Source organism: Bubalus kerabau, chromosome 3, assembly GCF_029407905.1.
Source record: "Bubalus kerabau isolate K-KA32 ecotype Philippines breed swamp buffalo chromosome 3, PCC_UOA_SB_1v2, whole genome shotgun sequence".
NCBI classification, from domain to species: Eukaryota; Metazoa; Chordata; class Mammalia; order Artiodactyla; family Bovidae; genus Bubalus; species Bubalus kerabau.
In genome coordinates, this window is record NC_073626.1 from 10881751 (window position 1) to 10895110 (window position 13360).

General features: G+C 55.9%; 1 protein-coding gene across 9 annotated transcripts in view; it reads left to right on the top strand.

Annotated features, from left to right (window-relative positions):
• Positions 1-13360, top strand: part of JARID2 (jumonji and AT-rich interaction domain containing 2) — a 232890-nt gene that overhangs the window by 202790 nt on the left and 16740 nt on the right. For all 9 annotated transcript variants that reach the window (XM_055570664.1, XM_055570665.1, XM_055570668.1 and 6 more), the window contains 3 exons: positions 4127-4362; positions 8656-9694; positions 12619-13121. In XM_055570664.1, coding sequence (XP_055426639.1) covers positions 4127-4362; positions 8656-9694; positions 12619-13121 — 1778 coding nt within the window. The remainder of the gene's footprint in view (positions 1-4126; positions 4363-8655; positions 9695-12618; positions 13122-13360) is intronic.

Here is a 13360-nt window from a genome sequence, read left to right on the forward strand (position 1 = left end):
AGCCACCCCTTCCAGTTGTCGGCACCTTCCGGTACGCTGTATCGAAGAATCTCCTCTGTACTAAACTCATTGGGAAAGTCTTTAAGTTTTGAGAGGCTTTCGGGCTCATGGTGGCAGATACAGGTTTTCCAAAATTGTCATTTTGCTTGAAGTCATGAATTCTGTCATTGGCTGCAAAAACTGTTAGTTACTTTATCCTTGACAGGCTCACTTTATTTGTTTTTGAGAAAATAGCTGACAAATAACTATATCGGTTGTCCTTTCAAATAAAAATAGCATTCCATGAAAAAACACAGCTAGCTTGCAGGTTAATCTCAGAAGTGCTTTTCCCTAGAAGTAGTCGTCACACTGATGTTAAGGAGAAGTGCCTCTGTGTGTGGTTCCATTGTGTCTCAGAGTGTGTGTATACTCAAGAGTTGAGATTTAATGCTGTGAACAATTTCTATTTATCACTTTCTGAAGTGAACTTTTTTTTTTAAACTGCTGGTAACTGATGAAGAACACAGTATTTATTCATGCACTTCGGTGCCACTGCATTGATCTGTGTCAGATGTTGCCACTTGGTGCTGCTGTTTATATAAAGTTTTTTAGAGATATAATTTACGTATCATAAAATTGAACCACAGTGAACAATTCAGTAGTTTTTAGCATATTCACTGAGTTGTGTGGCCATCACCACAGTCAACTCGAGAACCTTTTCATCGCTTTCACCCTGAAAAATCTGTACCCATTCGGAGTCAGTCCCGTTTCCCTGAAGCCCCCGGCGCCCGGCAGCTGCTGACGCACGTTGTCTGTCCTGGTCATTGCTTTGGCTGCGCTGGGTCTTTGTTGCTGTGCAGGCTTCTGTGCTCAGGGCCAGAGCTCTGCTGCAGTGTGTGCACTTCCCATCGCAGGGGCTTCTCGTGGTGGAGCCCAGGCTGAGGAGATGTGGTTCACAGGCTTAGTTGTTCCTAGGCACATGGGATCATTCCTGAGCAGGGATCAAACCCGTGTCTGCTACCGGCTGATTCTTTACCACTGGACCACCAGGGAAGCCCCACCTTTCTGTCTCTTCGTGTTGGTTTGGTCATCTCATATGCATGGAATCCTGCAATAGGTGGCCCTTCTTTCTCTTCCCATGATGTCTCCAAGATCCGTCCGTGCTGAAGCATGCGTCAGTACCCAGCTCCTTTTTACAGATGGATAACACCTTGTTTCGTTTAGCTAAATACCAGTTGATGAACCTTCAGATTTTTTCTCCAGTGTTTATTATTCATATTTCTGCTCTGACCGTTTATATGTGGGCATACTTTTCGTTCCTCTTACATTCACATCTGGGAGTGGAGTTGCTGGGTCATATAGTAACTCTGTTTTGAGGAACTTCCAGACCATTTTCCAGAGTGGCTGCAGCAGTTGGCATCCCTACCTGCAGGGAATGAGGGCTCTTAGTCCTCACCAGCTCTGCCTTTACCCATCTTTGTAAGCACAGCCCTCCTAGGGAATGTGAAGTGGTGGTTCATGGTCATTTTGATTTGCATTTCCCTGATGGCTGATCTGTCGTTAACCATCACCATCATTGAAATACCAACACAGTGAAAAAGGGAAATACTTTCAGTATAATTATGAAAATATTTTTGACCTAGGAGATCCCATGAAAGGGTCTCTGGGTCCCCCAAGGGTCAAGCTGTTCATTAAACTGGTAGAAAATGTGGGCTATGGTTTCAGCATTCTCTTTCTTCTTGCTTGGACAGGACATTGGCACCACCTCTGTTTGCCCATGAAATAGATATTGGGAGGCAGTGGGAGGCAGCTGGGGTCCAGTTGGAGGTTGTGGGAGGTCTGCTCAGGCTTGCTCTTGGGCTGTGTTGAAGCCCGTTCTTCTGCCTTGTCAGGGAAACAGGAAGAGGTCTTGTCCCAATCTGAGTGTACTAACCCGAGACAGGCATTTTCCAGAAGCAGCAGGTAGGTCTTCCCAGACAGTCTCCATTCAGGAGCATGTGGTCGCCAGCCTCTAAGGAAACCGAGGATCCACGCAGTTTGCCCACATGGTAGGGCTGGGAATTGAGCAGCTCATATAGCCTTGTGAAAAGGAACTAACCCCCAGAATAAATTTTTATAGCCAAAATTTTTATAACCAGAGAAGTCAATTCTAGAACTGGTACTTCTGTAATAGTAGACTACTCATCTTTGTGGCAATAACAAAGCTCAGAAAAATATGAAATACTTAAGATTAAAAAGAAAGATGAAACTTCTGTACTGTTTTTCAATAAAGAATGTGCTCACTGCCTAGAAAATTGGTGAACGGTCAAGAATTACCTGGATTCATGTTCCTTGGGTTGCTTTTTAATCACGTTGAAGTATGACTTCTTATGGATGTTGCTTCTGATTTGTCGGGAAAGCAAGTGCAGATTCCGCCAGCGTGGGCATGATGGATGGATTCTGACAACATGTAGTTACTTTCACTTAGAATAAACGCCAGCCATTCAGAGCTCTCCATTTTTCTGAGAGTATCGGACAGAGCCTTGCACAACACAGGTCATATACTGTGTTCTGATGAGTCACATGGGCTTTACCTCTGGATTGAAAGTCTAGTTAGAGTGTGTGGTCGCTGGGGGTGGGGAGATCAGGGTGTACATCCAGTCCAGGTAATGAAAACGTGAATCTTTTAATCATGCCATGTACAGTGTAATAACACATGCACTAAAGAAGCACATTAAATCAGAAAACAATTAGGAAACTTTGAGGATTATCTTACCATCTGAAAATATAGGAAGGACTTTCTAAGCAAGGAAAGTTTAACAAATGGGTTAGCTGATTTTAGCAACATAACAGACGGAAAAAGCAAATAAGAGGAAACTATCTGAAATCTACAAGGCATAAATGTAAAGGATGCTTGTACAAATGGGGGCGACGAAGAAAGCATTCAAGGCCCTGAGAAGGGCATCTCAGAAGACAGACGTTGTCTTGTGGCTCTGCGGGTTGAACTTCCATGTCTAAGCTTCAGAAAAACGTTTCAGCTCAGAGGAGGAGGGGTTTTCTCTTTACAGTTGCCTGGTCCCTGGTGCTTTCTGCTGGAATGTGGTGAGGCAGCCTGGCGCGCGGGTGCTCGATGGGCAGGTGGACACAGTGACCTTTCCAGGCCGCTCTGTCAGGAAGTGCTCCAGGAGCCTTTTTAAATGACAGCTAGGAGGGCCCACTGGATTCCCCAGCTATTCCGCCCGGAGCCCACGGGGCCGGGCAGGCCAAGCACAAGTCTGTCCAGGAGTGGAGTCCCAGCTGTAAGCAGAGGAGAAGACTTGGGGCAGTGTCGCCATGGCATTGCCTTTAGACCTGAGCGTGCTCTCTGGGGTCTCAGCTCCCTGGGGATGGGGGTGCAGCGGGCACGTGGGGAGCTTGCTCTGAGCGCCATCTGGCCGTCAGGGAGGTGGGTGTGGGGCGCAGCGGGACCTTCTGATGGTGTCTTCTGTGAAATGGGCTCGAGGGCAGGACTGGTCCCTTTGGGTTCAGAGGCTGAGTGACTGCTTGACTGTGGTCCCTGGGCTGACAGCAAGCACTTCATGCTCGTAGGTGTTGTGACTCCTGGAGTAGAAAGGAGTCTGGCTCAGGGCTCCTGAGCCCTGCTCCCCCTCTTCTGTGGTCACCGAGGGGTCAGGTGAAGCAGCTGCATCCTGACCCGTGTCCACCAGCCAGATCTGCAGCCTCACACGCCTTAGTTTAAACTCTGGGTCCCCTGTGTCTTCATGTGTGCGGCGGTCACGCTCTTGGAATGTGACCAGTTGGTTTTTTCATTTTAATTCTTCTCTTTTTGTTTAAGGTGTGATGTTGATACTCTAAGGGCTACTATATATTTGTGCATGTGCTTGCTTTTTTGTAGTGATTTTTAAAAAACGGATTTTCCAATTGTTTCAACCAAAGCTCCTCCTTCCTAAGCTGCACTGGTAACTTTTCTTTGGGTCTCTCTGTGTTGAGGATACTCCTCTCCTCTGTGGCCGTTTGGTCTGGAGGTTGGGTCCTGAGAGCCTGTGAGCCGGGACACTTGTCCAGTGTGTCTTCCGTCTCTTTCTCCTCCTGTCTGCAGGGCTTGGGGTACCCAGCAGCAGGCTGCACCCGCTAGTGACTCTGTTCTTCCTCCCTCCTTCCTTTCCAGTTTTCAATGGTTCCAGCAGGTCGTCCCGGGAGAAGGACCCTGTTCAGAAACACAAAAGCAAAGAGGCCACTCCGGCGAAGGAGAAGCACAGCGATGCGCGGGCCGACGCACGGAGGGAGCAGGCGTCCGCGAGCCACCCCCCCACCGCCCCCGCCGCGGGCTCCTCGGCCAAGGGGCTCACCGCTCACCACCACCACCCCGCTCTGCATCGGTCGGCTCAGGACTTACGGAAACAGGTGAGGACCGGCCCTGCCGACAAGGGACCAAGGCCTGGCCCAGACGTGCCAGCCCTCCGGCCCGAGGCCACCTGTCCATTTCACCAAATTCACTGAAGGGGAATGTGAGGAGTAGCCCAAAGCGGTGTGTGTTTCCAGGCCTCGGAAAGCAGGAAGGGATGCTCAGAGGTGAGAGAACTGTGGCCTGGACAGGGGTGCCAGTGCCCGCGCCTCTCCTCGGGTGAAGACAGAGGAGGGGTCATTGTTGGAGTTGTGTCACTCCCCAGAGGGTACTGCCGGGGCCACCACCCTGGGCCTCGTGTGCTGGGTGTCCTGGAAGGGCAGCGAGGGGATGTCCCCCATTACCCTTGCCTAGCACCGGGGAGGCCGGGAGCCACACGTTGCCTTGGAACAGGTCTGCAGCCGGCCTGGATGTAAACTGTCCCTGGTGGACACATTGGCGGCTGTGGCAGGACTTCTGAGTGGCCTGCAGGTGGTGACGAGATGGGGTGTGGCCGCAGGGGACACTCCCCATCCCTCCCCCCGAGGCCACACACGCTCTGCCCTCCCTGCTCTCACCCCCACCCCCAGCAAATTCCAGGGTGAGATCCAGACCCCCGATCTGGTGGGGGCGCCTGTTCCTGCCCTTGGACAAGATTTCTCAGGACCTGGGAGGGAGACAGTAAGGGTGAGAGGGGCCTGGAGGCGCGGCGAGACGGGCGCCTGGATCCAGTGACATCTCGTTAACTCCTCTGCTGCTGTCACCGCACCAGGAATCATGTCACATATAGTTACGGTTGCCCTTGGTGGCACGGGTGGACCAGAGGTTCTCACCAGGAACATGTCACATACAGTTAGAGTTGCCCTTCGTGGCACGGGTGGACCGGAGATTCCCTGGCAGGCAGCGTTAGTGACTAAAAGATGCTCCTTGTCATGTGAGGGTTGGAATTCCTCCTTCTGCTGACTTGTTCTTTCCCTGTGGTCTTTCTCATTCTTGACAATGTTAGGAACCTTTGTCTCCAAACATGGGGCTGTTCACACGTGGCACGTACAAAGGACTGTGTGTGTACGCGAGTATTACCAGTCTTAACCACGCGCCAGCAAGCATCACTCAGTTGTCAGTTGGGGACGAGGCGAGCATCCTCGTTTAGTTCCCACGTCCTGAGATCGCCACCTACCGCTTTGACATGTTACCTTGAGATTAAGCAAGCGGGCTTTGCATATTGCCCACTGAAGTTCTGCAACACAAACCTCAGTTTTCCTCATGAGAACACTGGAGCGTGGAATTGGCCAGCTGGGTTCCCAGTTTTCAGGATGTAAAGTGCAGGACACACTGTCCATTTGGTGTCCTTGTTCCATTTCCAAGGCCGTTGTCCGGACTGGTCCTTGTGCAGAACTTCCCTCCAGATCTTTGCTTATGAAAAAGAACAATTCTGAAGGGGTCCGAGTGGACAGGGACCCATCTGTGGAGCTGGAATCTCAGGGTGGAATGAATCTCTCTCTCAGTATCTAGCACTTTCAGACTCATGAGGCTATGTTGAGTAACCCCCCATCTCTGTTGGTCCAGACTCATGCTCAACCCCCAGTCCCTGCCCCTGAGTTCAGGGTTTCCCTTTGTCATTGAACAAGAGGGGGTCATGCAGTTGGAGGTGAGAATTGAGGGAGTAGCAGGTACCCCCTGCCTTGGGGTGGCCCCAGCCCCTGCTCCACAGCAGGCTCTCCACCTGGAAGCAGGTGGGAGACCTCGGCAGGCAGACTCCCATCATCTGCGTGACTGCAGGAGCCTGGCTGGTTTGCGGTCCAGGTCTTGTAGGAGGAGCATCTCCTGCCCTCCCTCCCCTGTCAAATCCCCCAAGTGGGATGACCCGGGACTCCCAGTTCTAGCTGGGCTCTGAGCGTGACCTTCGCAGAGACTTAGGCTGTGATAATCAACCTGCCTGGGCCCTATTGTTCATTTCGAGCCAGTGATGCCAGCTCCTCTCCCAGGGACATTGTGGGACATGAAAGGCACTTTGATACCATCAAATTCCATTAGTTAAGTACTCTGGGGGGAGGAAAAAAAGGGTCACTAGAAGCCAATTGTAGATTCCTTTGTAACAGCCTGACGCAAGTGATTAGAATCTGACCTTTCATTTTTTTCAACTGCATAAAAGATGGAGGCCCGGAGAATATGCGGATCTGTAATCTCAGATATGTTTAATTTTTTTCTGTCAGCCTGAAAGAAAAGATCAGGGGTTGTGTGAAGTGCAGGTGATGGGGTGGGGACCCCTGCATGGGGGTGCCTCTGCCTGCCGGCCCCAGTGCCCCAAGAGCTCGCTCTGCTGTCGAGGACGGCCCCGGGGCTCGCGTGTGCTAGGTGGGTGCCTGCCCTCCTGAGAGCCCTGGCCCCCGGGGCTCAGGGCATGAGAACTCGTTGTGCGGGGCTTCGCCAGCCTTCCAGGTCTTATTCTCCCAAAGGTGCCAGGTGTGCCAGGTGACACAGGCGTGTGTAACAACCCTGAACTGCTCCCGGCTGATGATTTGGACGTATGGTAGGTGTTCAGCAAAGCAGCATTTCCTTAGAGTAGTGCTTACATGGTTTGCAGCAAGACCGTAATGAATTTAGGGTGAAGAAACAACGGTTCTTCCACCTGGAGAGGGTTTGGAAATGGTTTCCAGACGTGGTGAGGAGGGTTTGCATCCGGAGGGGTGTGGGCGGGAAGCCAGGATGTGGCTGCTGTGGATGGTGAGGCTGTGCCTGGTGGATTGCCCCTGTTCTCGTCTGGGCGCTGAGACGGGCCGTCACAGGAAGGACAGAACCCGCTCTCGAGGGCAGGGCGGAGGGTCTGCTGAGCTTCGGGGCCTCTAGGAGAGGTGCTCACGGTCACACGTACGATGGTTGTGAAAAGTCTTGACCAAGTAAGATGGCGCGAGGAGGTTGAGCTTTTCAGACCACAGGATGAGGAGTCTTCTTCAATATTCTGGAAAATGAAAAGCATCCAGGGAGAGATGTGAGAGGCTCGCCTTGGCTGGAAGAACACTTAAGGTCTTTGTCTGGGCTTCGTTAGGTCCTGCAGGGAGTCGGGGTTGCTCTTTGTCCCTGGGGATGTGTGACTCAGTTGGGGGCCTTAGGAGGGGGCAGGTGCTGTGGAGACCTCGGGGCCTGACCAGGACGCGTCAGCCTCGTCCCTCTGCTCACTGCCTCCCAGGGGCCCGCCACGCCAGCAGGCCTGCCCTCCGGTCCGTAACTCGGCTGCCTGTCCAGTGGATTCTGTTCCTTTAGGCTCATGTGCTTTTTAAGTTGAATTTTGAGGTCCGGATGCACTTCCCCAGCCAGCAGTGTTTCTCTTGGGCTCCTTTGCTGCGCTCAGAGCCTGGGCAGAGCCACTGGACTCAATGGCTCCCTCTAGTGGGAGATGGGAGCGTGGCAGTAGAATTCTGGTTGAACTGAGGACAGCTGCCTGTCTGTGCACCCAGGGTAACCTGAGCTACCCGTGCCAGGCGGGTAGCGGTGGGCCAGCACCCCACTTCCTGCAGAGCTGGGTGATGCGGTGTCATTCGTCGCCCCTCAAACCAGCCCAGCGGCGGCTCCTCCTGTGGGCCTGTCATCCTTCTTTGGAAATTAATGGTCTTTGGGTGTCTACCCTTGTCACTCCCTGGCTTCTCTTGATAAATGAGTGTGACTTCTGTGTGTCACAGAATTATTGTGGTGTCCAGGCTGTAAGACAGTGGTAAAGAGCGACTGACCATTTACCCAGTTCCCACAGTCTGTGGATGTTTATAGAGGCGGGAGATGGGCGCCTCCTGTGCAGAAGAGGCTGGGGCGCCAGAGACGTGAGGGGCATCCAGTGAGGCGCCAAGTGACACAGATGCCCGCTGCTGGCAGCTGCCCCTCTGGGCGTGGGCATCTGAGCCCCATGAGAGTGCTTGTTCTTTTCTTCCTGTGGCATTTCACTCTTTACTTACTTAGCATGGATTTTACAGTCCTGTGGGCAGATCATGTGAAATATATGGAGCAGAGGAAAAGAACAACCATCTTCCTTGGAACGGGTGTGTGTGTGTGTATGTAACCATGTCTTTTCTTGGAACAGGGGCGTGTTTGTGCGCGCACGCGCATGCACCTGTCCCCTTATCAGCACGGCCTTGTGATCATGTTGCTGTTACTGACCTGTGTTGGGTGACTGGCAGATAGCATGGAGGGTGTGGTTTGCATGCCTTTGCTGGGACCCCCGTGCCCGCTCCTCACCGGCAGGCGCGGCTGCTGAGCTGGGCTTGGGGGCGGGGCCCCCTGTGCCCAGACGCTGACTGTGCTCTCTGCTCCTCCTGCGCCTCCAGGTTTCTAAGGTCAGTGGAGTCACCCGAATGTCATCTCTGGGTACAAGTGCAACCAGTGCCAAAAAGATGCGCGAAGTCAGACCTTCACCGTCCAAAACTGTGAAGTACACTGCCACGGTGACGAAGGGGACTGTCACATACACCAAAGCCAAGAGAGAACTGGTCAAGGAAACCAAACCCCATCACCACAAGCCCAGTTCCGCTGTCAACCACACAATCTCAGGGAAAACTGAAAGTAGCAATGCAAAAACCCGCAAACAGGTGCTATCCCTCGGGGGGGCGTCCAAGTCCACCGGGCCCGCCGTCAATGGCCTCAAGGTCAGTGGCAGGTTGAACCCAAAGTCGTGCACTAAGGAGGTGGGGGGGCGGCAGCTGCGGGAGGGGCTCCGGAACTCCAAGCGGAGGCTGGAGGAGGTGCCCCCGGCCGACAAGCCGCAGTCGCCCCCCAAGAAGATGAAGGGGGCTGCGGGCAGCGCCGCCGAGGGCCCCGGCAGGAAGGCAGCCCCGGGCCCTGCCGAGAAGGCGCCGCTCGGGGCCCCTGGGAAGAAGGAGGCGCCCGAGCGGAGCCTGGAGAGGAACCGGCCCAAGCGGGCAGCAGCCGGCAAGGGCCCGCCGGGCAGACAAGCACACGGCAAGCCGGACGGCGGCGCCCCCTGTGAAAATCGTTCTACCTCGCAATCGGAGCCCCTGCCTCGGCTGCACGAGGGGGCGGCCAAGGCCGAGAAGGGGGCCGGCAGGGCCGGGTGGGCGGCCATGGACGAGATCCCCGTGCTGCGGCCGTCGGCCAAGGAGTTCCACGACCCGCTCGTCTACATCGAGTCGGTGCGCCCTCAGGTGGAGAAGTACGGCATGTGCAGGGTGATCCCGCCCCCGGACTGGCGGCCCGAGTGCAAGCTCAACGACGAGATGCGCTTCGTCACGCAGATCCAGCACATCCACAAGCTGGGCCGGCGCTGGGGCCCCAACGTGCAGCGGCTGGCCTGCATCAAGAAGCACCTCAGATCTCAGGGCATCACCATGGACGAGCTCCCGCTCATAGGTAAGGCCCGCGGCGGCCGGCGCCACGCCAGGCTCCGGGTGCGTCTGGCCCAGGGGGAGTCTGAGCCCCGCTTTCTGCAGGTCAGTGTGGTCCTGTGCGGGGCCCCCGCCTCCACACACACACTCACACTCACTCACTCACACCGGGCCACACCTGCTGGCCGCCTGGCTGAGTCCATAGTGGCGTCCAGAGGGAGGGGCAGGACCGCTGCACCGCGCCTTCGTCTGCCCGGGCTGCCTTAACCAAGTACTGCAGCTGGGGGCTTGACCTGCAGGGAGTCCGTTCTCTCGGTCTGGAGCTTGCAAGTCTGAGAGCAAGGTGCTGGCAGGGTTCATTTCTCCCGAGGCCTCTCTCCTTCCCTTGTGGACAGCTTTCCTTCTCCCGTGTCCTCATCTGTTCTTCTCCACACATAGATTCCTGGCGTCCCTTCTCTTGTTATAAGTACACCAGTCACATGGGGTCAGGGCCCACCCCGATGGCCTCATTTTACTGTAATCACCGCTTTAAGGACTGTCTCTAAACATGGCCACACTTAGGGCCTCCACACATGACTGTGGGTGGGGGTGCTTCAGCCTTTTGTCTCTCTCTCCCCTCTTCCTTCCTTGCCTCTCAGTTTTCCTGGTGACAACCGGGTCCCGGTGGAGTCTAGCTCCTGGAACACTGTGGACCCAAGCGCAGGTACAGCTTTGCGCTGAAGCTGCACTCGCCTCAGTAACAGCTTTTGTGAACAGGCCAGCTGGCGTGGTGAGGCCCGGGCCTGGGCTGGGCACACGCACGGCCCTCCTGGAACCCCCGTCTCCCTCTTCCTCGGCGGGTCCTTGCACCTCCAGGATTAAGCCCCTCTATTGGAGTGAGCCCGTGCTGTGGAGTGGTGAACTCACTTCCCTTGCAGCTCGGGACCCTGGATGGGAGCAGCATGGGGCCTGTTTCCAGGTTGGAGCAGCCTTTTGCAGGCAGGGAGCAGAGGGGCCGATGTTGGTCATTTAGGTGTCGGGGTGGGCAGTAAGATAGGTTTCCTTGCACCACGGAGGTTTCGCTATTACTCTCAGCAAATGAGACTCACTTAAATTCAGAGAATGCTTGGTTTGTGGTCCGCTATCACGGATGTGATCGGAGGTGACAGGGGCTTGGGAACAGGCTGAGGTGTCGACATCTCGGGAGTGTGGTGTGGGCTGCATGGGAGACCCGGAACTGCAGTGGGGCAGCGGGTCTTCTGAACAGTCAGGGCATCAGGTGACGTCAAGAGGGCATCGATTTTCCCTTCAGAGTAGGTTTCCTGAACCTCAGTTCCCATGGCGCCAGAAGCCACGGTGAGACTGGGGGTGTGTTCACAGCGTTGCTGTTGGCCCAGGTGTGAAGCCTCCGCGTGGGAGGGGAGCTGGCTGGCCTGCCACCCGCCTTGGGTCTTGCTCTGCGCTCGTCCTCCTCGCGGCGTGAGGGACTTAGTTTGGAAGGAAGTTTGCCACAGTCCACAGTCTGCTCCTTCTCTGGAGGGGCGCTTTGTCCCGGAGCATCCTTGTGGTCCTGAGAGTGGGCTGATGAAACCGGAGAGGAGGAACACGATGCCTTGGTGAGGACTGGTCAGGTTTTCTGAGGCTTACAACAGTGACCTCCTTTCTGGCCAGTCTCTGGTCTGACCCACCTCCCCGTCCCCCTCGGCAGGTCCAGGAGGTGCCCCGACTGAGAGCAAGGCCTGCCGCGCATCTTGGAACCTTGGGCCTTAGGCCCTGACGGCCAAGGTCGGCGCAGGTCTCCTCCTTGCCGTGGCCCCTGCTGGCCTCAGCCAAGCAACCAGCCAGCGCGCCGCCTGGCACAGCAGGTGGGCTCGGGGTGCCGCGCGCCCATCCCTGGCCATGCTGGCCGGCTGGACTCCGTTTGCGCACAGCTGGCTGAGGTGATCCGATGCTGTTCTCAGGAGTCCCGCTGCTCTTCCTTTCCTTTATCTTATACAGAGGTGTCCCCATCTTCTAAAGGTAGAAGCACTCTTAATGTTTACTTTGCTCACCTAGCATTCTGTGGGGTATTTATCTCCTAACGGCTGGTGGATGATTATTCTGGAAGATTTTTCATTTTTATTGGTCCAAGGGTGGTTGCTTTTCCAGTTCCCATTGAGACTGTCACTGGGCGGCAGTCACATGTCTCTGAGTTTTGTGCATCTCATGGCCCATGGTTTGTGCAGTCTATTGAGAGACCAATGAGAACCAGCCCACACACCTTCGGAGATGAGCAGGGCTCTGTGTGAGCAGCGATGGGAGGAGCTGAGGGGCGGACAGACTCCTGCCTGCCCTCAGGGGGGCCTTGCCCGCTGCCTGGACATCTCAGGGGCTGAAGGGAGGTTACTGTGCGTGTTTGCGTGCATGTGTGTGCATGCACGCGTGTGTGTGTGGTGGGGGAGGGTTGGGAGGGGAATTGGAACTGATGGCATGTGCTGGGTGGGTGCGGTTTCCCATCCCACAGCCATTCCAGGTGATGCTGAGCTGCAGAGGTGGCCGAGGGCACGACCCAGGCTCTGCCAGCCGGGCAGGGAAGCCCTGCTCCTTGAGCTGTCCCCCCACCCCCTGGGGCGTGAGGGGCCCCTTGCCCGTGCTCCAGCCATGCTGGGTTCTCCCTCTCCAGGGACCGACTCTCCTTCCTTTCAGGCCTCTGCCTAAGTGCCCGCTCCTCGGGGCGCCCTGCCCAGGCCACCCTCCTGTGTCGGTCGGCCCTCGGCCTGTCGTGGTCTGTTTACCGTCCTAGCGCTAAGATGGTCTCAGCCTCGTCTCTATAGACTGGGTGGCCCTGTTTGCCGCTCTGACCCCTGGCCTGGTGGCCTCCCTGGCACGTGGTGGACACTGGTGCCCGTGGACTCTCAGGTGATGGAAGGCGGTCTTGTTGACAGTGCGCTTCACCCACTGTCACTGTCTTTTCTCCCCTCGCCGTCCCAGGAGGCTGTGAGCTCGACCTGGCCTGCTTTTTCCGGCTGATTAACGAGATGGGCGGTATGCAGCAGGTGACGGACCTCAAAAAATGGAACAAACTCGCAGACATGCTGCGCATCCCCAGAACCGCCCAGGACCGGCTGGCCAAGCTCCAGGAGGCTTACTGCCAGTACCTGCTCTCCTATGACTCCCTGTCCCCCGAGGAGCACCGGCGCCTGGAGAAGGAGGTGCTGATGGAGAAGGAGAGCCTGGAGCGGCGCAAGGGGCCCCTGGAGGGCCACACGGAGCAGGACTACCACCGCTTCCACCCGCTGCCCCGCTTCGAGCCCAAGAACGGGCTCATCAATGGCGTGGCCCACAGAAACGGCTTCCGCAGCAAGCTGAAGGAGGTGGGCCCCGCGCAGCTCAAGACGGGCCGGCGGCGACTCTTTGCTCAGGAAAAGGAGGTGGTGAAGGAGGAGGAGGAGGACAAGGGCATCCTCAGCGACTTCCACAAGTGTATATACAAGGTAGGGCCCGCAGGCCTGCCGTGCGGCCTTGCGTGCACGTTGTGGGCCGTGGGGCCCCCGAGACCCCTGACAGCCGGCCCTGATCACGTCCCTTGTAGAGCGCCATCTGCAGTCTGGGCGGAATGAGCGTCTGCACCAGGCTCCTCGGCACCTAGCTCTGGCCTTGGTGTGGTGCTAAGTCGCTTCAGTCCTGCGTGACTTTGTGCAACCCCATAGACTATAGCCTGCCAGGCTCCTCT